This window comes from Chiloscyllium punctatum, chromosome 49 (assembly GCF_047496795.1).
Source record: "Chiloscyllium punctatum isolate Juve2018m chromosome 49, sChiPun1.3, whole genome shotgun sequence".
Lineage (NCBI taxonomy): Eukaryota > Metazoa > Chordata > Chondrichthyes > Orectolobiformes > Hemiscylliidae > Chiloscyllium > Chiloscyllium punctatum.
Window position 1 is genome coordinate 38,185,223 of NC_092787.1, and position 25,711 is coordinate 38,210,933.

Here is a 25,711-nt window from a genome sequence, read left to right on the forward strand (position 1 = left end):
TTTGAAGAAGGAGGCCATTCGGGTTGTTCGGTATTGGAATTGGTCCTCCTGGGAGCAGATGCGGCAAAGGCGAAGGAATTGGGAATATGGGATGGCGTTTTTACAGGGGGCAGGGTGGGAGGTGGTGTAATCTAGGTAGCTGTGGGAGTCGGTCGGTTTGTAGTAAATGTCTGTGTTGAGTCGGTTGCCCGAGATAGAAATAGAGAGGTCTAGGAAGGGGAGGGAGAAGTCGGAGATGGTCCAGGTGAATTTGAGGTCAGGGTGGAAGGTGTTGGTAAAGTGGATGAACTGTTCAACCTCCTCGTGGGAGCACGAGGCAGCGCCGATACAGTCATCGATGTAGCGGAGGAAAAGGTGGGGGGTGGGGCCAGTGTGGCTGCGGAAGATGGACTGTTCCACATATCCTATGAAGAGACAGGCATAGCTGGCGCCCATGTGGTGCCCATGGCTACTCCTTTGGTTTGGAGGAAGTGGGAGGATTGGAAAGAGAAGTTGTTCAGGGTGAGGACCAGTTCAGTCAGTCGAAGGAGGGTGTCGGTGGAAGGGTACTGGTTGGTATGGCGGGAAAGGAAGAAATGAAGGGCTTTGAGGCCTTCGTGATGGGGGATGGAGGTGTATAGGGACTGGATGTCCATGGTGAAGATAAGGCGTTGGGGACCGCTGAAGCGAAAATCATGGAGGAGGTGGAGGGCGTGGGTGGTGTCCTGAACGTAGGTGGGGAGTTCTTGGACTAAGGGGGACAGGACCGTGTCGAGGTATGCAGAGATGAGTTTGATGGGGCAGGAACAGGCTGAGACAATGGGTCGGCCGGGGCAGTCAGGTTTGTGGATTTTGGGCAGGAGGTAGAAACAGGCGGTGCGGGGTTGTGGAACTATGAGGTTGGAGGCGGTGGATGGGAGATCCCCTGAGGTGATGAGGTTATGGATGGTCTGGGAGATGATGGTTTGGTGGTGGGAGGTGGGGTCATGGTCAAGGGGGCAGTAGGAGGAGGTGTCCGCGAGCTGGCGTTTAGCCTCAGCGGTGTAAAGATCGGTGCGCCAAATTACCACCGCACCTCCCTTGTCTGCCGGTTTGATGGTGAGGTTGGGGTTAGAGCGGAGGGAGTGGAGGGCTGCGCGTTATGAGTGTGAGAGGTTGGAGTGGGTGAGAGGGGTGGACAGGTCGCGGCAGCAGAGATAGTTGTGGTAGATGGAGATTAATCATTTCAACTCGAGAACATCGCTGCAGGTGTTCTTCAGTTGTTCTCTGAAATGTTCTCTCCATCTGCAAAGAAATGTGTGTGAATACAGGTACCTTCCAATTCATGCAAGTGCTCCACACTAAAAGTCCAACCAACTACCTCAGTCGGTTGTCAGTGTACTTCTTTGCACATTTAGGTTATTTAGGTCATGTTGTGGCAGGACAGGACATTGGTTAGGCCTCTTTTCGAATATTGTGTGCAATTCTGGTCTCCTTTCTATTGGAAAGATGTTGTGAAACTTGAAAGGGTTTAGAAAAGATTTACCAGGACATTGCCAGGGTTGGAGGATTTGAGCTACAGGGAGAGGCAGAACAGGCTGGGGCTGTTTTCCCTGGAGTGTCGGAGGCTGAGGGGTGACCTTATAGAGGTTTACAAAATTATGAGGGGCATGGATAGGGTAAATAGGCAAAGTCTTTTCCCTGGGGTTGGGGAGTCCAGAACTTGAGGGCATAGGTTTAGGGTGAGAGGGGAAAGATATAAAAGAGACCCAAGGGGCAACAGTTTCACGCAGAGGGTGGTACGTGTACGGAATGAGCTGCCAGAGGATGTGGTGGAGGCTGGTACAATTGCAACATTTAAGAGGCATTTGGATGGGTATATGAATAGGAAGGATTTGGAGGGATATGGGCCGGGTGCTGGCAGGTGGGACTAGATTGGGTTGGGATATCTGGTCGGCATGGACGAGTTGGTCCAAAGGGTCTGTTTCCATGCTGTACATCTCTATAACTCTATGACTCAATGACAATGGTCACCAATGTTAAAGCATTGAAAGATGAGAGCTCTTTGTTTAATTCTCCCTTGTCACGTTGCTCTGGCTAGGAGATTTGCCGAGGCTGATATCACACTGTGCACAATAGCTGACTCTGCAATGCAGCTGTGCACATTGCCCAATGGAACACTGACACCTATAATTAGTTCCTGGATAATTAGTTCCTAGCTCTTTCCAGATAATATAACAATAAAAAAAGTTAGGAAATGTGCTTTATTGACATTATTTGAGTGATAAATATTTTACCAGGATACCACGACATCACCAAAAACATATACAGAACAACATTGATTAACCGAACAAGATGGGCGGGGAGTATTTTGTTCGGAAAGCACCTTTGATATAATAAATTGTGTTTCAAAGGAGCATTATCAATGGCTCCAAAAGGAGGCAGTAGACATTGAAGAAGTTTGGTTAAAGATGTTGATTTTAATGAGTGTCATAAAGGATAGATGTGGTGATTGGATCCAGGTTGACCTTGTTAACCATGAGGTCATTGATTGGGGTTGTTAAACTCGGCCAATCAGGAAAGCCCTGGCTGACTAATGGAGCCAGGTCACTCTGGTGTTTCCTTTCTTCTTGGTGGTGGAATATAAATAAAGATTTATGCCCTCGTGGTGCTATCCTTACATACAGATGAGGAAGAACCACTTTGAATGGGACAACACTTCCATCAAAGGACAAGCTAAACAGAGACACGTACGGGAATTCCTGAAGACCTGGCATTCGAACCAAAACTCCATCAATAAACACATCGATTTAGACCCCATATACCATCCTCTGAGTAAAAGGGCCGGAAATGATATCACTCACTTTAAGAAACGAAGATACTTAAATAGAAAGTGACATGACACCAGAGCTTCACCAAAGACTCAAAAATGATATTACCTGGTATGGTGACGAAACGTCGGAAAATGGACCTTCCAGCTCAGCAAGCAGACTTATAACCTGAACGAATAAAGTTTTCTGCACTCGAACAGAAAGAACCAAGAGATTTTGTGTGTTTTATGTAGTGTTGCTTGTGAGATTTCGGGCACTTCATGCTTGGGTCCCTATTTCTCTTGTATCTTGTTACTGTTATATTATATTTTGTATAACTATGAGTAAAACAAAACCTAGAACCAGGAGATTAACCAAGAGATTAGAATCTCTTCAGAGAAAGAGAAAAATATATATAACCAAGAGATGAGAATCTCCTCAGTTCAGGCATAGATCTCTGAGCTGGCTGGTTCTTGCCTGTCTACTGTGCACAAATAAATAAAGGATGATTTGGTGATGGGATACCAGCCTCTGTGCAGTTATTTTACTCATGTCAGGCCTTGTGGGACTCCCTTGCTGTCTTGAATCCACATACTGGCAACAACAACAATGGCTTGCTGGCCCTGAAGTACATTTTTAGCCACTTGGCCAAGGCTCGGCTTTGTTGTGGGGTTTTGTTGTGAGCTGGCCTAGAGTCCCTCTGCTCAGCATATGCCCTGAGTGAGGCTCTGCAATTGCCTATACTCAAGGGGTGTTCCCCAAGCTCAGTCCCAGAGGCGAGTGAGTCCACTCCCATTGGGATACGATATAGCTCCCATGCTCCACTTGCTGCATTTTCTCATGCTCCAGGCCAGCTGCAGTGCCTGTTTGAGGTCCAGTTGGATTTCAGCCAGTAAGCGCTTCTGCATGGTTATGTCATTAATCCCACATACCAAACGGTCTGTCAGCACGGGGACACAGTGGTGAGCACTGCTGCCTCACAGCACCATAGACCCTGGTTCAATTCCCGCCTCAGGCGACTGACTGTGTGGAGTTTGCACATTCTCCCTGTGTCTGCGTGGGTTTCCTCGGGGTGCTCTGGTTTCTTCCCACAGTCCAAAGATGTGCAGGTCAGGTGAATTAGCCATGCTAAATTGCCCATAGTGTTAGGTGAAGGGGTAAATGCAGGGGAATGGGTGGGTGTGCTTCGGCGGGTCAGTGTGGACTTGTTGGGCCGAAGGGCCTGTTTCCACAATGTAAGTAATCTAATCTCATTCAGTGTTAGCTGAAAGTCACATGTCGTCTTAACCTTGTCAAAAACCTTGATATGAATTCCCCCAGTTCTCGAACAGCCAAATAAAACCAATACCATCTCAGCATTAGAGAAGGCTTGGGGTGGTAACATTCCTGAACCAGGAATGTCACCTCTTGGAAGGTTTTAGTGTCTGATGCCTCTTGGATAGTTAAGCCCCTTATAACCGAGAATGCTGCAGGTCTGCAAGTAGGCTGGATTATTTGTTGCTTTTCATCTGCCCTAACTTCAACTATGGACTTGCCTGGACTCAGTGTTCCTGGTCATTGTGGACGCCCATTCATAGTGGTTGGCATATAATTCATTTGGCAAACACGGGGATGATGATTAAGAAGCTGCCAGCATCATTTGTAATACATGGACTCCCAGAAGTATTGGTCACAGACAATGGGACGTTATTTACCAGCAGGGAATCTGAATATTTAGATTAGATTACTTACAGTGTGGAAACAGGCCCTTCGGCCCAACAAGTCCACACCGACCCTCTGAAGAGCAACCCACCCAGACCCATTCCCCTACATTTACCCCTTCACCTAACACTACAGGCAACTTAGCATGGCCAATTTACCTAACCTGCACATTTTTGGACTGTGGGAGGAAACCGGAGCACCCGGAGGAAACCCACGCAGACACGGGGAGAATGTGCAAACTCCACACAGACAGTTGCCTGAGTCAGGAATTGAACCCGGGTCTCTGGCGCTGTGAGGCAGCAGTGCTAACCACTGTGCCACCGTGCTGCCCAAAGTCCAATAGCATTCGGCACATAAGGACAGCTCCATACCATCCATCATCCAATGGTCTCGCATATAGAGTGGTCTAAATGCTGAGGGAAGGCTTAAAGAAGTAGCCTACAGTGTCACTTGATACCAAACTGTCCTGGTTTCTAAGTTAAAAATCACACAACACCAGGTCATAGTCCAACAGGTTTAATTGGAAGCACACTAGCTTTCAGAGTGACGCTCCTTCATCTGATGCTGTGTGAGTTTTAACTTTGTACACCCCAGTCCAACACTGGCATCTCCAAATCCTGGTTTCTGTTTGATTATAGGACCATCCCACACTCAACAAGAGGGATAGCTCCAGCAGAGTTGATAATGGGGAGAAGACTCCCAACCAGATTCAACCTAATATTCCCAGACATGGGGTGGGGTGGGGGAGGGTTGGGGGGGGGGTGAAATGCCAGCAGGAGTGCCAATGATGGCCAAATGCCTCCTCGAGGTGAGAGAGACAACGTAATTCAGGGGATGAAGCTTGGTGCCGGAACCATGGAAATAGTCTTATATGGCTATGAGGCAAGGTTGATGCGAGGTCAGGTCCCGTCACTTACAAAGATCAGGTCAGTGATACAGTCCTGAAGAAACACAGGGATCAACTCAAAGCTGTTACCTCACAAAAGAGATATGAGCAAAACATACCTGGCCCCTCAGAACAGCCCGAAGGCCTGTCAGGTTCTCCCCCTCTGTCTCATGTCGAGCAAACCTCAGAGTCCGAGATAGATGCAGTCTCAATAACGTTACCCCCAGAAGAAGAGGAGGAGACTCTCATGCAATGCTCCGAACACAAGAGACGGGCTATAGACTGGTACCGGCCGCCTGTGTCAGTCAGAATCAGAGGAACTTGGAGTGAAAACATCACAGGAGAAACTACAAGCCAAAGACTAGGCCTATATCCCTGGTTTTGGGGGGGGTGTTGGGTGAAGGACGTAGTGATTGGTTGACTCATATAGCCAAGAGGTGAGAATCCCCTCAGTTTAGGCATAGGATACCAAGCTGGCTGGCCACAGCCAATGTACTGTCCATAAGTAAATAAAGGGTGATTTGGTGACGGGTTACTGGCCTTTCAATAGTAAAGGAGTTTAAGAGTTGGCGAGGGTTAGGAAAGAAGTTCCTCAGCTGGGCAGCTGAAAATATAGCTGAGTGTGGTGGGGCAGATACAACTGGAATTGTTGAGAAAAAAACCAGAGCTGGAAGAACAACAGATATCTCAGAGGGTTGTAGGGCTGGAGGACATCATAAAAGTAGATATGGGTGGGCCATAAAGGGATTTGAAAACAAGCATGAGAAGATTAAAGTTTGATAGATTGTTTAACCAGGAGCCAATATCAATCAGCAAGTACAGGGATGGATGGTGAATGGTGCTGGGTGTAAATGAGGACATGAACAGCAGAGTATGGGATGGTACAAAATTGGGGGATGACTCAATGTGTTGGAAGAGTCTAGTCTAGAGGTGACAATATCTAATTGGAGGAAATTTCTGCTCAACCTTTACTGACTGTCAGGGAAGCAACCTTTTCATGTGAGGAGATGGTAGAGTTAGTGTTGTTCGTGTTTGTCTGGAGTATGACATTGTGTTTTGAAATAATGACGTGGATGTAGTTAAGAAATAAACGTGGAATAAGAATCAATCTTTGATGACCATCCGAGGTATGCATGAGCAGGATTACAAGTAATTCTCTGCTACAATTGGCTCGGCAAGAATGGATCTAGCTCAGTGCAGTGGTTACCCGGGTTTGATTCCAGCTTCAGGTGACTCTCTGTGTGGAGTTTGCACATTCTCCCCGTGTCTGTGTGGGTTTCCTCCGGGTGTTCCGGTTTCCTCCCACAGTCCAAAGATGTGCCGGTCAGGTGAATTGGCCATGCTACATTGCCCCTAGTGTTCAGGGATGTGTAAGTTTGGGGGTAAACATAGGGTAGGAAAATGGGTCTGGGTGGGTTACTCTTTGGAGGGTCGGTGTGAACTTGTTGGGCTGAAGGGCCTGTTTCCACACTGTAGGGATTCTATATAAAAAAAACTGGACAATAGAGGAAAATTGCTAGAGAAGGAAAGTATGGTCACCATGTCCAAGGCTGAAGACAGGCAAGGAGGATTAACTAGGAATGTTTACCTTTCCAACAGTCGCTCAGGATGTCATCCATGACTTTAATAATGCAGTTTCAACTCTGAGGCAGGAGGGGAAACCTGATGGGAGGGATCACCTGTGGAGATGGATTTCGGAGGTAACAATATTTCAAGGACTTTGGAAAGGAATGAAAAATAAATAATAAGAATACGATAAATAGAGGAAAATGTGTCGTATACAAGAGATCAGTCTGGAGGAGATGGGAGGAAACACAGGAGAGAAACTAAAGATAGGTGCAAGTACAGCGCTCAGGCAGAGGGAATCCTGAGAGGATCTTTGATCCAGTGAGCTCAGGGAAGGAAGGGATGTGGCTGAGGCAGCTGATTGCAGCATTTCAGTCCCACTGACAAGCTCCTTTTACATACTGGGAGGGAGGGTGGAAGAGATTAAAAGAGAAGTTTGCAATCAAGAGGAGAGGCTGAAGTTTCAGACCTGCAATGTTAATTCTGACTCTCCCTACAACTCCTGTTGGAAATGCTGTGTACTTACAGTACAGCATTCCTGTTTGTATTTCCGATTTCCGTCATCCACAATATTTTCATTTTGTAAAGGAAACTGCAGTGGAGAGTAGCTTTGGCAGACGGAAGAGAAAGACATGAAGATACTTTATGTAGTCCACCCAGATATGATACTGGATAACTAAATTTGTCAACACTGTATCTTAGATGGAGGGGAACAGCAGAGCTGAGGACAGTACTAGTGGAGTAGCCAGGATCAGACAGCGTAATCATTATAATGTGGATTACAGCAGAAAAGGTGATGAGGATGTAACTGAGAGATCATTTCCTGAAGACATTTTCTGCTCATTGTCATTTTGAAACTGTAGTTATAAGTGAATTGGAACTCCCCTGTTCTTCCTCATAATAGTGCTATGGAATCTTTTATACCCACTTGGTAGAGACCTCCGATAGTGCAGCACTCCCTCAAAAGACCTTCTGACAGTGCAGCACTCCCTCAGCACTGACCCTCTGATAGTGGTGTACTCTCTCAGCACTGACCCTCTGATAGTGCTGTACTCCCTCAGTACTGACCCTCTGATAGTGCTGTACTCTCTCAGCACTGACCCTCTGATAGTGCTGTACTCCCTCAGCACTGACCCTCTGATAGTGCTGTACTCCCTCAGTACTGACCCTCCGACAGTGCGGCACTCCCTCAGCACTGACCCTCTGATAGTGCTGTACTCCCTCAGTACTGACCCTCTGATAGTGCTGTACTCTCTCAGCACTGACCCTCTGATAGTGCTGTACTCCCTCAGTACTGACCCTCTGATAGTGCTGTACTCCCTCAGTACTGACCCTCTGATAGTGCTGTACTCCCTCAGTACTAACCCTATGACAGCATGATATTTCCTCAGTACAAGGGCAGCACATGGATTTGAACAACAGCATCTGCACTTTTTCCAAGCCAGTGGCTTGCAGTGTATTGCCATTCCTTCAATGTCACTGGGTTACAATCCTTGGACCCCACCCTCCGTAATGTGTCTACCTGCAGCATATGCACTGCAGCGGTTCAAGAAGTTTGCTCAGCACCACTTTCTCAAGGTCAAGAGGAATGGGCAATAAATACTGGCCTGGTAAACAGCATCTGTATCCCATGACTCAAACAATCAAACAGAGTGGCTTCAGTGGGGAAGGCTGTTATCTCCTTGGTAACTGTTGGAGCCCAAATTCAATATGGTAGAGGGCTAACAATATTAAGATTTAAAATTTATTTTACACAGGATATTGAGCAGAGAATAAACATGCAGGGTGCGACTAGTGACTACTTACAGTGGAAACTCAGGCAGCGGAAGGAGAAGCGGAATCAGTTGAACAAGGATTTGGACAATCTGCTGCTAGAACATGCTGAGCTAAAGTTTGACCCCAACAAGACAATAGCCAGGTACAAGCCGCTCACTGGAACCCTTTGTGAGAAGTTGATTACAGACCTTGTTATCTCATCACCTGTTTTGAAATGTCTTTCAGGAATTGCCCCGGAGGTCTCTGCAAGACAGGCAGCGGCTAATGGTATAATTGCTAAATCCAGAGAGTGGGAATCTGGTTTTGAATCCCGCCACAGTGAATGGGGGAATTTGAATCTCACTAAAAAAGTCTGAAATTAAGAATCCTAACGATAACCACAACGCTGTTGTCAATTGTCGGAAAAACCTAACCTGTCCTTCAGGGACGGAAATCTGCATTCTTACTTGATGTGGCTGACATGTGATTCCAAGCCCACAGTAATGTGGATGACTCTGAACTGCCCTCTGGAGCAATTAGGGATGGGCAATAAACGCTGGCCTAGCCAGTGACACTCATGTCCCATGAATGAATTTTAAAAGCCCCCCCTCAGCACTAACTCCAGAAATATCCTCCATACAGATAATATAATGTTCCCTTCCACTACAGCTATTCCACATTCTTTGCATCTTTCTACCTCATATATATAGAACATAGAAGAATACAGCGCAGTACAGGCCCTTTGGCCCTCGATGTTGCGCCGATCCAAGCCCACCTAACCTACACTAGCCCACTATCCTCCATATGCCTATCCAATGCCCGTTTAAATGCCCATAAAGAGGGAGAGTCCACCACTGCTACTGGCAGGGCATTCCATGAACTTACGACTCGCTGAGTAAAGAATGTATAGGAACAGGAAAGCTGCTGAACCTTCAGTTGCTCCACCAAAGTTAAAATCTGTATCTTAAAAGACAATTTCACACCTTTACTCGACCTAACGACAGAAAATGCATTAATAAATGTGCAAAGCCTTCAGGCAGAGTCCAGGTTTAAAGTCGATTTTTCCAACAGAATATAGGAACAGCAATGCTTCAGGTTACAGAGAAACAGCGAGACGAAGGGCTGTCACTCAGGAGAGAGCAAGCTACAAACTGAGTCAACGTTTGAGAGATCACAGAACAGCTGGAATTAAGTACCTTCAAACCTTACTTTGAACAGAAAGTCATTGACGTGATGTCACCTCTTCCACTGCAGGACGCACCTCCAGGCATTGCCACTGATGTTAGATCGGCCTTCTTGAGAGTGAACCCACGGAAAGCGACCAGCCTGGATGGTGTTCCCGGCCGTGCATTCAGATCCTGTGTGGACTAGCTGGTGAGAGTATTCGCAGATGTTTTTAACCTCCTTATTATGATCTGAAGTCACCTTCTGCTTCCAGAAGACCACCAACATCCCGGTGTCAAAGAAAATTCATGCAAAGTGCCTCAGTGACTATCGCCCACTGGCTCTGACCTCCATGATTATGAAGTGCTTCAAGTGGTTCATCATGGCTCACATCAACTCCAGTATATCAAATTGCCCTACTTCTTTGCAATTCGCCTACCAGCGCAATAGGTCCACATTAGATGCCATCTTCCTGGCCACATCTGCATAATAACAAGGGTCCTACTTATTGACTACAGCTCGGCCTTCAACACTATAATTCCAAATAAGCTTATTTCTAAACCCTGAGACCTAGGTCTTGGCTCCCCCCCCCACTCCATGTAACTAGATCCTTGACTTCCTGACCCACAGACTACAATCAGTAAGAAGAGGCAACTAAACCTCCTCCACCATAATCCTCAACACTGGTCCCTGAAAGTCTACCTACTATACCTACAAAAGCCCCCTACTATACTCCTTATATCCTGATGATTATGTGGTCAAATTCTGTCCTAATTCAATTTACAAGTTTGCTGACGACACCACCGTTGTAGATCAAATCTCAAACAACAATGAGACTGAAGACAGGAAAGAGACTGAGTACTTAGTGGCTTTATGTAAAGACACTAATCGCTCCCTCAATGTCAGCAAGATGAAGGAGCTGGTGATTGACCTGAGGAAGGGAAGTGGAGGGCACACCCATGTCTGCATCAGTGGTGCTGAGGTGGAGATGGTCAAGAGCATCAAGTTCCTGGGAATGATGATCACCAACAGTCTGTCCTGGTCCATCCGTGTGGATGCAACGGTCAAGAAAGCACATCCACGCCTCTGATTCCAAAGAAGGCTGGGGAAATTCTGCATGTCGACAAAAACTCTGACCCAGTTTTTATTGATGAACCATAGAAAGTATCCTTTTTCGATGCATCGCAGCGCGGTAGGGCAACTGCTTTTCCAATCCCGCAAAAAAATACAGAGAGTTGTGAAATACAACCCAGTCCATCATGCAAACCAGCCTTCCATCCATTGACTCTGTCTACACTTGCTGCTGCGTCTGGAAAGCAATCAATGTAATCAAAGACTCCTCACACCCCAGTTATACTCTCTTCTGTTGGGCCGAAGGTAGAAAAGTTTGAATACACGTACAAACAGCTTCAAGTACAGCTTCTTTCCTGTTGCTATCAGACTTTCCAACAGACCTCTCAAATCTGTCTCTCTGCACCTTCTTCTGCTATTGTGAAACTGTGTTCTGCATTCTGTTCTGTTAAGATTAAAATGATGCTGGAAAAGCACAGCAGGTCAGGCAGCAACTGAGGAGCAGGAAAATAGACGTTTCGGGCAAAAGCCCTTCATCAGGAATGTTACCCTGATGCACGTTGAGCGGTACAATTGGTCTGTGGAGCATGCAAAACAACACTTTTCACTGTACCTCGGTACATGTGACAACATATCAAACTCAAATTCTATATTCCATTTTGTTGCAATAAGCACTAATTTCCCACCGTACTGTGGAGAAGCTACATGACAAATGGACTCTGTTAAAAAGAATGCCCTAACTGTTTTTCCAATTTAAAACTCTTGGCTTCAGGAGCAGCCAGGACAAGTCAGCAATGAGAGTTGCCTCAAAGTGGTTTTTTGACTGGTTTCGGTGATATTCTTTGTGTTTCTGTCTTATCAGCCTGACCATTTTAAAGGCGGGTACGGAACAACAGTTGAAGCTTGAAAAGGAGAAGCTTGCGAGTGTGTTAACGCAGCTGTTCAACAGTGAACATCTCCTCTTGTCCATTGAGAATGGGATTGACAATTTGTACTACACCCTATACGGCATTCCTGGTACCACTGAGGTCTGTGCTATACCACTGGGTAATATCATTTCCATTCGTTATTGTGAAAGAAAATATTCAGTGTTACATTTACCATCCTGTCAACCATAATACTGAGGTGCAATATTTGCCTGGATGAGTGCAGCTCTAACAACACACAAGCTTGACACCATCCAGGACAATGCAGCTTGTTTGCTTGGTATGATATCCTCAAGCATCCACCCTCTCCAACACCAGTGCTCAGTAGCAGCCGTATGCACTATTTATAAGATACACTGCAGAAATTCGCCAAAGATCCTCAGACAGTGTCTTCCAAACCCACGACCACTTCTATCTAGAAAGACAAAAGCAGCAGATGTATGGGATCAACACCACTTTCAAGCTCCCCTCCAAGGCAATCACCATCCTCACTTGGAAATATATTGCCATTCCTTCACTATTGTTGGGTCAAAATCCTAGAATTCCCTCCTTTATAGTATTGTGGATCAACTCACAGCACATGGACTGCTGCAGTTTAAAAAGCATCTCACCACCACCTTCTCAAGGGCAACTAGGGACAGGCAAGAAATGCTGACCCAGCCATCGATGCTCACATTCCATAAATGAATAATACAATACAATAACTGGGCCAAGAGACAACATTGGAACAAGAGGAGGCCATTCGGTCCCTCCAGCTCTGCCATTCAATTAGATCACAAGTTGTGAATACCCTCAACTTTACTTAACCGATTGTGGCAGAAGTGGGTACTGCAGATGCTGGAGATTAGAGTCAAGATTAGTGTGGTGCAAGAAAAGCACAGCAGGTCAGGCAGCATCCGAGGAGCAGGAAAATCGACATTTCGTGCAAAAGCTCTTCATGAGCAGCGGCCCCATTCTCTTGGTGAAGAGCTTTTGCCCGAAACATCGATTTTCCTGCTCCTCGGATGCTGCCTGACCTGCTGTGCTTTTCCAGCACCACTCTAATCTTAACCAATTGTGATAATTTCTCCTGAGCCCTTGGTGCAACAAACAGCCAAGCCTTTTATTTCAGTCTTTAGAGCTCCAATTCTCCCCAGGATTCAAAACCCTTTTGGTAGAAAATTATGTGGTGAATGGTGAACCTTATCAGCTGTTGATTTAAAACTGAGAGAACGACAGTGTTGAAAAACTGCCCACACACTCCTGCTGTGAGACCATAAGATTTAGCAGCAGAGGGAGGCCATTCAACTCTGCTCCCCCATTCAGTGAGCTCATTGCTGATCTGATCATCTTTAGTTCCACTTTGCTGCATTTTCCTCATGACCTTTGATACATATATTGATGAAAAATCTGTCCATTTAGGCCTTTAATACACTTAACGACACAGTATAAACGGACCTCTGTGATAAAGAATCCACAGATTCACTACCTGCTGAGAAAAGATGTTCCTCCTCATCTCTGTTTTATATGGGGCCAGATTCAGAGATTGGACCCTCTGGTCCTTCGACTGTCCCACAAGGGGTAACAACTTCTGACACCTACCCTGTCAACTTCCTGACAACTGGGTGGTCCTTTCATCTTCACGCATGGAGGACCCTAAAGGGTTTCAGTCCCACACACACTGTCTCTCACTGGGGTACAGTCCCACACACACTGACTCTCACTGGGGTATAGTCCCACACACACACTGAATCTCACTGGGATATAGTCCCACACACACATTGACTCTCACTGGGGTACAGTCCCTCACACACTGACTCTCACTGGGATACAGTCCCACACACACTGACTCTCACTGGGGTACAGTCCCACACACACTGACTCTCACTGGAGTACACTCCCTCACACACTGACTCTCACTGGGATATAGTCCCACACACACATTGACTCTCACTGGGATACAGTCCCACACACACTGACTCTCACTGGGGTACAGTCCCACACACACTGACTCTCACAGGGGTACAGTCCCACACACACTGACTCTCACTGGGGTACAGTCCCTCACACACTGACTCTCACTGGAGTACACTCCCTCACACACTGACTCTCACTGGGGTACAGTCCCACACACACTGACTCTCACTGGGATACAGTCCCACACACACTGACTCTCACTGGGGTACAGTCCCACACACACTGACTCTCACAGGGGTACAGTCCCACACACACTGACTCTCACTGGGATACAGTCCCACACACACTGACTCTCACTGGGGTACAGTCCCACACACACTGACTCTCACAGGGGTACAGTCCCACACACACTGACTCTCACTGGGATACAGTCCCACACACACTGACTCTCACTGGCCTACAGTTTTGCTAATACGTGTCTCAACCCCAGACACACCCATACCCCTAATTCCTCATCTTTTGAAGACATATTGAATCAATTTGCTCATCCAGTTTAAGATGTGCCTCTATATGCAGATCTTCTGTTCCAGAGGATGGGACACTCGCTGTGCACAAGAACCCTCCTTTTTTGGGGGTATTTACTTTCTTGTACCTTTAATTGATTTCTTCTGCAAGGGGCGTTTACTGCACTTTAGTTTTGGTGAATAGACCTGAACAGGAAACATTTATTGCCCTTGAGAAGGTGGTGGTGAGCTGCCTTCTTGAACCACTGCAGTCCTTATGCTATAAGTAGTCCCACAATGCTAATAGGGAGGGAATTCTAGGATTTTGACCCAGCCACAATGAAGGAATAGCGATATATTTCCAAGTCAGCATGGTGAGTGGCTTGGAGGGGAACTTGAAGATGGTGATAGTCCCATGTATCTGTTGCCGTTGCCTTCCAGATGGAAGTGGTCATGGAAGGTGCTGTCTAAAGATCTTTGACAAATTTCTGCAGTGCACCTTGTAGATGGTACTGACCAGTGCTACTGAACGTCGGTGGAGGACGATGTGGGCGGCACAGTGGCACAGTGGTTAGCACTGCTGCCTCACAGAGCCAGAGACCTGGGTTCAATTCCCACCTCAGGCGACTGTGTGGAGTTTGCACGTTCTCCCCGTGTCTGCGTGGGTTTCCTCCCACAGTCCAATAATGTGCAGGTCAGGTGAATTGGCCATGCTAAATTGCCCGTAGTGTTATGTGAAGGGGTAAATGTAGGGGTCTGGGGTCTGGGTGGGTTGTGCTTCGGCGGGTCAGTGTGGACTTGTTGGGCCGAAGGGCCTGTTTCCACACTGTAAGTAATCTAATCCAAAAAAAAGGACAGAGTGGATACTTGTGGATCTGGTGCCAGTCAAACGGGGTGCATTGTCCTGGATGGTGTCAAACCTCTTGAGTGTTGTTGAAGCTGCACTGATTCAGGCAAGTGGGAGTATTCCATTATACTCCTGATTTGTACCTTGTAGATGGTGAACTGGCTTTGGGGAGTCAGGAGGGGAATTACTCACTGCAGTATTCCTAGCCCCTGACCTGCTCTTGTAGCCACCGTATTTATGTGGTGAGGCCAGCTGAATTTCTGGTCAATGGTAACTCCCAAGATGTTGATAATGGGGGACGCAGCGATGGTAACATCATTGAATGGCAAGGGGCAGGGGTTAGATTGTCTCTTACTGAAGATGGTCATTGCTTTTGCTGAATGGAACTGTACCTACAGGAAACAATCCAGCTGGCTCTGTTTTGTGTCTCAGATGTCTACTGGTGAACCACAGGACACCTATGAGAAGTTACAAATCTGTGAGGAAAAGTTAATTTTCTTGGAGAACAAAGTTAGAAACTTTGTCATTGACGAGTGGATGTCAACTGAACAACAGAAGGTAATGTGCAGTCACGTTACGGTGAATCTCATTGTATCCCTGGTCTGAACTGTCCTCAGTGTGAGTAGTGGAGGGGCCGTAGTTGGACTGGAGTCGACAAAGTTAAAAATCGCACAACACTGAGTTATAGTCCAACAGGTTTATTTGAAAATACTAGCTTTCAGAGTGGTGCTCCTTCATCAGGTGGCTAATGGGGCAGGATACATAGGACACAGAATTTATAAGTAAAAGGTCAAAGTGACATACAACTGACTTATGTGCATGTGAGGGAGAGAGAGAGTGGGAGTGTGTGATTATGCATGCACTTATACACTCTCTCCCTCTCTCTCACACACACACACACTCTCTCTCCCCCACACAAACACTTTCCCTCTCCCTCATACACACACTTAAGTCCATTGGGTGAATTTGAATTTGCTGAATTGTAATTGCAGGTACATTCTACTTTGTTCAAAAAGCACACAATCTGTAGGCAGTCAGTCCATGTAAGATTTTATAAATTCCTACTGTGGAAATAGAACCTTTCTGACTCAAGATTGGGATGCAGACAGACTCTAACCTCACACCTTTAATGTATTGTCTGAGCTGAGATGGCACCATTTTTTTATATATACTGATAAAACCTTAAGTTATCTCAGTGATGTGACTTGAAAGAAATTCTGGGATTTATAAATCAATCAGTCAAAACCTGCATCCCCATTCTCGGTGATCAAAGACTTAACAGCCATTTAGGTTGGTGTAACACACTGCCTCAGTTAGAGGGCACTTTGATCTTTTACTATAAATTCTGTGTGCTATGTATCCTGCCCTATTAGCTATCTGATGAAGGAGCAGTGTTCCAAAAACTTGTACTTTCAAATTGTAACTTGGTGTTTGATGATGTTTAATTCCAGTGTGAGTGAGGGACTTGTGCTGCCATTGGGCCCTTTATGTTTTAGTCGGCAGAAGGAATACACTAAATGGGGAAGTTTTAAAAGTAGAAGGGCAAAAGACTTCCAGAGTAGGAGGACAAGGTAATACATTGGTCCTCAGCTGTATAACTACAAACTCCACATGCCAAAGTAATGGCAGTAAATCTCCTTTCAGCCAGCTTTAGGTCATTGTTGGGGAAGACAAGAATCTCAGAGACATAGTGACGCATTGGAGATTTTGAAGGAAATGGATACTTGGATTCTGCTGACACGTTTGACATTGTTGTAAACAGCGGGACACAGCTCCTAAACATAAAAGGCATAAGGGAATTAGTTTAAACTATTTCACACAAGATGACCAAGGGGTTTGGGGCGGAGTGTAATAGCTTTTAACAACTTTAGGAGAGTGTGCGATTAGGAGGTTTAGTCTTCAGAACCAGCTGTAGAATCTTATCAAGCAAGTGTTCATTACTAACTAACTTCCAAGGTGTCTGAATCCAATATTGGGTCTTGGGAGAGGTCAGCAAAGTCAACAATATACATCTTAGAAGAGCCAGAAAACTCAAGATTAATGCAGCCTGAGACTGTGTTTTATGACTTAACTGTCAAACACAGTTTACCCATCTCAGCTGCAGAGATGAACATTTGCAACATCATCCCAGTCATCCAGTCACAAAATAAACCAATTACAAAATAAACTGACCATCCAACCTACCCTTTATTAACTTGTCAAGTTGATAAGAATTAATTTGTCTCTCTTATCTAATTCAGTTAACAGAATTAATTGAGAAGACATTTGGTGAAAATGAAATGAACAGAAATGTCATGGTTGATGTTGATGACTTTGAAATCCACGGTGAGTGTTCCACACAGTCTCCCAGACCAAGGGCTGATTTACAATTAGAGCTGTCTCTTTATTCTTTTTTTCATGAAGATGCATGGAATGAGGTTGAATGATTTCATCCTCCTGCCTCATCCCCAGCCCCTGAAGTATGGCTTGTGAGACCATGCAAAATCCTCATTGTCTAGACCTAAAGGGATAAAGATGGTTTCAGCCCTGGACAGAGAGCTCATATTTCACTTTAATAGACATTTTGGTACAAGATCTAAAATCAATGGGCTTCAGGGTGGGTTGGCTAGATGGATACAAAACTAGCTTGGTCATAGAGGGTAGCAGTGGAAGGGTGTTTTTCAGAATGGTGACCGGTAACTAGTGGTGTTCCACAGAGGTCCTCTTAGGTCCTGCATTGTTTGTAATACATATATAAATGATCTGGAGGGAAATGTAGGTGGTCTGATGAGTAAGTTTACCGATGACACGAAGATTGTTGGAGTTGCTGATAGTGTCAACAATTGTGAAAGCATACAACAGAATAGGTAGATTGGTGACTTGGGCACAGAAATGGCGGATGGAGTTTAATCCAGACAAAGGCAAGGTGATGCATTTTGGAGGATCGCATTTCGGTGTGAATTATACACCACAGGACCTCTAGGAACATTAACATGCAGACGGATATGGGCATGCAGGTCCACAATTCCCTAAAAGTGGCAGCACCTGTGACCAAGGTGATTATGGAGACATATGGCATGCCTGCCTTCATCAGCTGGGGTATGGATTACAAGGGTTGACAAACCATGTGCAGCTATATAAAACCCTTGTTCAGCCACATTTAGAGAACTGTATGCAGTTTTGGTCACCACACTACCAGAAGGAGGTGGAAGCTTTGGAGAGAGTGAAGGTTCCCCAGGATGTTACCCAATCTTGAGGCCGTTGGCTATGAGGAAAGGTTAAAAAGTTTAGGATTGTTTTCACTGGAAAGACAGTGGCTGAGAGGAGATCTGATAAAAATCTACAAAATTATGAGAGACATAGCTAAGGTTGATTGAGGCTTTTTCACAGGAGTGAAGTCTCAATTATGAGGGGGCACAGGTTCGAGGTGAGAGAGGGAAAAGTTTAAGGGAGGTGTGCGAGGGAAGGTTTTCACACAGAGAATGGTAGGAGCCCAGAATACACTGCCAGAAGTGGTGGTGGAAGCAGGTATCGTGGTGACATTTAAGAGGCATCTGGACGGTGACATGAATAGGGAGGGAACAGAGGGATAGGGACCGAATCAGGGCAGAAGGTTTGTTCATTAGTTTAGTTAGGGTATGATGATTGGCACAAGCTTGGAGAGCTGAAAGGCCTGTTCCTTTGCTGTAGTTCAGTTTTGTTCAAACTGCAAATCCTTCCAGTCCTTCCCACTGTCCTTCAGGAGAATGGCATGAGGATACAGCGCAACATCTTTGCTCATGTTCCATACAAAATGTGTATCACTGCCCACTCTTGGCTTTAAAATATTTCATATATTCCAGATAACGTACAAACAACAGCTTGTTGACAGACAGTTGAGACAGAGAGAGATGAAAAATAATAAAAACACTTCATAGAATCACTACAGTGTGGAAGCCAAGGCATTTGGCCCATTGGGTCCATACTGACTCTCCAAAGAACACTCACCCATCCCCGTAACCCTGCGTTTCCCACGGCTAATCCACCTAGCCTGCACATCCCTAGAAACAGTGGGCAATTTAGCATGGCCAATCCGACTAACCTGTACATTTGTGGACTGTGGGAGGAAACCGGAACACCTGGAGGCACAGGGAGAATATGCAGACTCCACACAGAGAGTCGCCCAAGGCTGGAATTGAACCCAGGGTCCCTGAAGGTGTGAGGCAGCAGTGCTAACCACTCTACCACCCTTTTGTTTTGGCATTTTCAAAGATAATTCAAATCTGAAGGATTGAATCTGTACAGTTGTAAGAGCCGGAGAGTTTGTTCGGCATTAAGACACCCGTTCTACCTGCCTGCCACCTTCACTGGTCTGTGCACACATGTACACAGCTACCTCTGAGTCATCAAGATCCACACCACAGATAAAGGCCTTTTGGCCTATCACATCTGTGCCAGTTAAAAATAACCACCCTAAATATTCTACCCCCATTTTCCACCACCCGGCTGGCCCCGTTTGCAACCCCCTGTGGGAAGTCCCCGTGCTCCTGCATTCCCTTTTGAGTTGTACCCTGTATTCTCTATTGTTTTTCAATGTTCTTCTGATCAAAGTGCAACACGTCACGTTTCTCTGTGTTGAACCTCATCAGCCCATGCCACCAAGTTGTCAATGTCCTTTTGGAGCGCCACACTGTCCTCCTCCCAGTCTACAATTCTTCCCAGGTTTAATGTCATCCGTAAACCTTGAAACTGTCCCACACACACCAAGACCTAGATCATCAATATATTTCAGGGAGAACAAAGGTCCCAAGCACTGACAAACTCCACTGCAAATGTTCCTCCATTCCGAAAACTATCCATTGGTCATTGGTCTCTGTTTCACATCTCTCAGCCAATTTTGTAGTTACTGCTACTGTACCTTTTATGCAATAACCTATTACATCCCATACACGAGAGTTGTGTGGTACTTTTATCAAACACCTTTTGGAAATCTGTGTATATATTTTTGAAAAGTGTTACCGTCATCAAGCCTTTCTGTTATTCTTTGAAAAATCTCAAATGCAGTCCAGGTATAATGGAATATATTGCCTGGGAATATGGTAGAGGCAGGTTCAGCTGAGGTGTTAAAGAGGATGTTGGATGATTATTTGGTCAGAAATAGGGTGTAGGGATATGGGGAAAAAACAAGAGATTGGCACCTGGTAATCACCTTAATTTGAGGAGCTGGTGTAGTCAGGATGGGCTGAATAGCTACCTCTGCAACTATAACACTTCTGTGATTCAGTGATTTTCATTGTCCTTACAAATGGCCTCACATCTTATTGGGATAGAATAGGATTCTTGCACTGAGAAGTCTACACACCTGTTGTCTCGGGTCTTTTATACTTTCATGTATATTGACATGTATTAGAAAAGATCACCTGACCTTTTAACTTCAATTCATTCTAAAATAAAATTACTATTCTTCATGTAATAACAAGGGGCAGCACGGTGGCTCAGAAGTTAGCACTTCTGCCTCACAGCACCAGGGAACTGGATTCCATTCCTGCCTCGGGTGACTGTCTGTGTGGGTTTCTTCCCACAATCCAAAGATGTGCAGGGTGGTGAATTGGCCATACTAAGTTGCCCACTGTATTCAAGGATGTGTAGGTTAATTGCAGTGGTTGGGTCTAAATTTAGGATCCCAGGGTAAGGGAATGGGTCTGGGTGGGTTACACTGTGGAGGGTCAGTATGGACTTGTTGGGCTGAAGGGCCAGTTCCCACACGAGAGGGATTCTTTTATAAAAGAGTAAGGAAACTTGACTGAAAAGGAATGTCATTTCTGATTGAACACAAAAACAGAGCCACTCATTGTGGTGGGTATAGGTTTGTCACAGCCTGCAGGCCCATCACTGGATTAGCTTTATTTCTGGATCAACCTGTACACAGATGTGAGGACACACCTCTGGAGCAGCTAGGACTTGAACCCAGGCTGCCAAGCTCCCAGGTAGGGACATTACTGCTGGGTCACAAGAGTCCATTCTCTGCGTCTGCTTTGTATTATTTTTGCGTCTGGGTTTGCTTTAGAATATTTTCAAATCCACCTGTTCAGAGACATGCTGGCACACCTCTGAAGCAGGTGGGACTTAAACCTCGGGCTCATAGTTTGGAGGAGAAAGTGAGGACTGCAGATGCCGGAGATCAGAGCTGAAAATGTGTTGCTGGAAAAGTGCAACAGGTCAGGCAGCATCCAAGGAGCCGGAGAATCGACGTTTCGGGCATCACCCCTTCTTCAGGAATGAGAAAGGGGTGATGCCCGAAACGTCGATTCTCCTGTTCCTTGGATGCTGCCTGACCTGCTGCGCTTTTCCAGCAACACATTTTCAGCTCATAGCTTGGAGGCAGGGACATTACCACTGCACTCCAAGAGACTCCCACCTGGGTCTGATTTCCACTTTTTTCTAATCAACCTCCTCAGAGAGGCAGCACGGTGGCTCAGTGCTCAGCACTGCTCCCTAACAGCATGAGGGACCCGGGTTCGATTCCAACAATCAGGCAACTGTCAGTGTGGAGTTTGCACATTCTCCCCATGTCTGCGTGGGTTTCCTTCGGGTGCTCCAGTCCAAAAATGTGCAGGTCAGGGTGAATTGGCCGTGGGAAATTGCCCGGAGTGTCCAGGGATGTTCAGGCTGTTTAGCCATGGGAAATGCAGCGTTACAGGTACAGAGTAAGTCTGGGTGGGCTGGTCTTCAGAGGGTTTAGATTAGATTACTTACAGTATGGAAACAGGCCCTTCGGCCCAACAAGTCCACACCGCCCCGCTGAAGCGCAACCCACCCATACCCCTACATCTACCCCTTACCTAACACTACGGGCAATTTAGCATGGCCAATTCACCTGACCTGCACATCTTTGGACTGTGGGAGGAAACCGGAGCACCAGGAGGAAACCCACGCAGACACGGGGAGAATGTGCAAACTCCACACAGTCAGTCGCCTGAGGCGGGAATTGAACCCGGGTCTCTGGCGCTGTGAGGCAGCAGTGCTAACCACTGTGCTACCGTGGTTGGTGTGAACTCGATGGGCTGAGTGGACTGCTTTAATTCTGTAAGGATTCTATTATTCCATAAAATACCATGATACACCACTGGAGCAGGTGGGATGTGAACTGAGGCCTCCTAGCTCAGAGGCAAGGATATTCTACCACCATGCTACAAAAGCCCTTAACACAGGCCTCATTTTCTTTCTTAATTTACATGCAAAGTGCGGAAGGGTAAACCAGGGAGAGATAAGGAGAAGAACACAGCTCTTTAATGTTTTTAATTTTTTATTAACCTATTTCTCTAATCAGCCGGTTCAGAGATATTATTACACACCTTAGAAACGGGTGGGACTTGAAACTTCCTGTCCAGGGATAGAGATACCACCACTGTACCACAACAGTGCCCTCATCCTGACCTCATTTTCTATTTTTTTTATCTTACTTTTTTTTTAAATCAACCTGTTCAGAGATGTCATTACACACCTCTGGAACAGGGTGGACTTGAACCCAGACCTCCGATGCAGGAGTAAAGGATGTTACCACTGTGCCACAAGAGGGCCCCAAACCAGGCTCAGGTGATGAGTTCCAGGTGGGCAGGCTATTGCCTGTTACCAAGGGAACAGCTCCACAGCTAGATTAATGAGTGATTCTCCATGGGCCTTGTAAGGGTTATTACCATTTATAAAGCTACTAATTACAATGATTGAATGTGACGCACACATTTTCTTTTTATGTGCATTTTGTGGCTACCTATCACATTTGTACACCAACTCCACACTCTTCCATTTGTTCCAGTAAGATTCTGTTATCGTAGTTATTATACAAATTTTACTGCCAGCCAGCCCATGCTGTGTACACTGGTCTACAAAAAGCTACCCTGCCCAAGCCAACCTTCTTGTTGCAGCACAGCATCTGGAGGAGCAGGGAACCTTCCCAAATTTCCTGACTTCTGCCTTTTTAACAGCAAATGGCGTGCTGCTGGAATTGATTTACAACTGATGAATTGTCAGAACTGATAGCCTCAGTATTCTCTCTATAATGAAGGATGGTGCTTGTACCATTCAGTCAGGCCCCCAGCAACGAGTCCAGAGCACCACGTAATCAGTCCAGAATCGAGTACCTTTGGGAGTTGTGTCCAATTCTCCTATTCTTCTCTTCCAGATGATTTAGACTTTTTAGCAGCAGGAGCGGACGGTATTCTCACAAGAGAAGAAATTAAACGACGGAGTGAACTTCTTGTGCAAGACAAGACACGGATAGTGAGGAGAGTGAAGAAGAAGGGCAGGAAACGCTATGTCAGCAAGAAGAAAATCATTTGTGATATGGGTTTGTGAGGACAGCTCAGTCCGAAACACTGAAAATAAACGGCTGTCTATTTACTTTGAAAACAAACCGCTTCTTCCTTGTTACCACAGCAAAATACTGTGGATGATAGAAATCTGAAGTTCAAACAGAAAGTCCTTGAAATACTCAGCAGATTAGGAAACATCTGTGGAGGGAGAAACACAGGGAATGTTTCATATCGATGCTGTGGCACCAGAACTGGGCACTGTCCAGGACGTGAGAGATTTAAAACTGGGAGGGGGGAGGTGAGAAAAGAAACCAAAAGGCAAGGACAATAATGCTTTAGAAGGCAGGAGAGATGAACTCACAGAAAGGTTGATAGTAAAAGCCAAAGGAAATGGTGTCGGAACAAGTGAAGAATCCAAATTTCTTTCCACAGGTGGTTGAAATGGACAGGCAAATTACCACCAAAAAGATGCCAACCGAAACAGGGGGTGGGGTCTACACTTTATAATCAGATAATTGAATTACTCATCGATTCAACATGCCGTGGAAGTGCCTGTTGCACAAATGTGCGAATGTTGTGCACATTTATTATGAGCGTCATTGAAACAAGTAATCTAATCTAATCTAATCAGAGGGTGGCCAGAGAGTGAAGGCTGAGTGATGAATTAAGTGGCATGAAGAGCAGAAAGATGACAGTGGGAGTGAATGAGGACAGTGAGGGGCGAGTGTGAGTGAATGAGGACAGTGAGGGGCGAGTGTGAGTGAATGAGGACAGTGAGGGGCGAGTGTGAGTGAATGAGGACAGTGAGGGGAGAGTGTGTGTGAATGAGGACAGTGAGGGGAGAGTGTGTGTGAATGAGGACAGTGAGATGAGAGTGTGAGTGAATGAGGACAGTGAGGGGAGAGTGTGAGTGAATGAGGACAGTGAGGGGAGAGTGTGAGTGAATGTGGACAGTGAGATGAGAGTGTGAGGGAATGAGGACAGTGAGATGAGAGTGTGAGTGAATGAGGACAGTGAGGGGAGAGTGTGAGTGAATGAGGACAGTGAGATGAGAGTGTGAGTGAATGAGGACAGTGAGGGGAGAGTGTGAGTGAATGAGGACAGTGAGGGGAGAGTGTGAGTGAATGAGGACAGTGAGGGGAGAGTGTGAGTGAATGAGGACAGTGAGAGGAGAGTGTGAGTGAATGAGGACAGTGAGGGGAGAGTGTGAGTGAATGAGGACAGTGAGATGAGACTGTGAGTGAATGAGGACAGTGAGGGGAGAGTGTGAGTGAATGAGGACAGTGAGGGGAGAATGTGAGTGAATGAGGACAGTGAGATGAGAGTGTGAGTGAATGAGGACAGTGAGAGGAGAGTGTGAGTGAATGAGGACAGTGAGGGGAGAGTGTGAGTGAATGAGGACAGTGAGGGGAGAGTGTGAGTGAATGAGGACAGTGAGGGGAGAGTGTGAGTGAATGAGGACAGTGAGGGGAGAGTGTGAGTGAATGAGGACAGTGAGGGGAGAGTGTGAGTGAATGAGGACAGTGAGGGGAGAGTGTGAGTGAATGAGGACAGTGAGATGGAGAGTGTGAGTGAATGAGGACAGTGAGGGGAGAGTGTGAGTGAATGAGGACAGTGAGGGGAGAGTGTGAGTGAATGAGGACAGTGAGGGGAGAGTGTGAATGAATGAGGACAGTGACAGGAGAGTGTGAGTGAATGAGGACAGTGAGGGGAGAGTGTGAGTGAATGAGAACAGTGAGATGAGAGTGTGAGTGAATGAGGACAGTGAGGGGAGAGTGTGAGTGAATGAGGACAGTGAGGGGAGAGTGTGAGGGAAAGAGGACAGTGAGATGAGAGTGTGAGTGAATGAGGACAGTGAGATGAGAGTGTGAGTGAATGAGGACAGTGAGGGGAGAGTGTGAGTGAATGAGGACAGTGAGATGAGAGTGTGAGTGAATGAGGACAGTGAGGGGAGAGTGTGAGTGAATGAGGACAGTGAGGGGAGAGTGTGAGGGAATGAGGACAGTGAGATGAGAGTGTGAGTGAATGAGGACAGTGAGATGAGAGTGTGAGTGAATGAGGACAGTGAGATGAGAGTGTGAGTGAATGAGGACAGTGAGGGGAGAGTGTGAGTGAATGAGGACAGTGAGGGGAGATTGTGAGTGAATGAGGACAGTGAGGGGAGAGTGTGAGTGAATGAGGACAGTGAGGGGAGAGTGTGAGTGAATGAGGACAGTGAGATGAGAGTGTGAGTGAATGAGGACAGTGAGGGGAGAGTGAGTGAATGAGGGCAGTGAGGGGAGAGTGTGAGGGAATGAGGACAGTGAGATGAGAGTGTGAGTGAATGAGGACAGTGAGGGGAGAGTGTGAGTGAATGAG

At 46.2% G+C, this 25,711-nt stretch overlaps 1 protein-coding gene across 1 annotated transcript in view; it reads left to right on the forward strand.

Annotated features, from left to right (window-relative positions):
• LOC140469584 (coiled-coil domain-containing protein 183-like) overlaps positions 1–23,422 on the forward strand; it is a 98,234-nt gene extending 74,812 nt beyond the window's left edge. Inside the window, exons 10-14 of the mRNA XM_072566247.1 lie at positions 8,679–8,839; positions 11,774–11,939; positions 15,516–15,641; positions 17,324–17,408; positions 23,224–23,422. Coding sequence (XP_072422348.1) covers positions 8,679–8,839; positions 11,774–11,939; positions 15,516–15,641; positions 17,324–17,408; positions 23,224–23,396 — 711 coding nt within the window. The 3' untranslated portion in view covers positions 23,397–23,422. The remainder of the gene's footprint in view (positions 1–8,678; positions 8,840–11,773; positions 11,940–15,515; positions 15,642–17,323; positions 17,409–23,223) is intronic.
• The last annotated feature ends 2,289 nt before the right edge of the window (positions 23,423–25,711 follow it).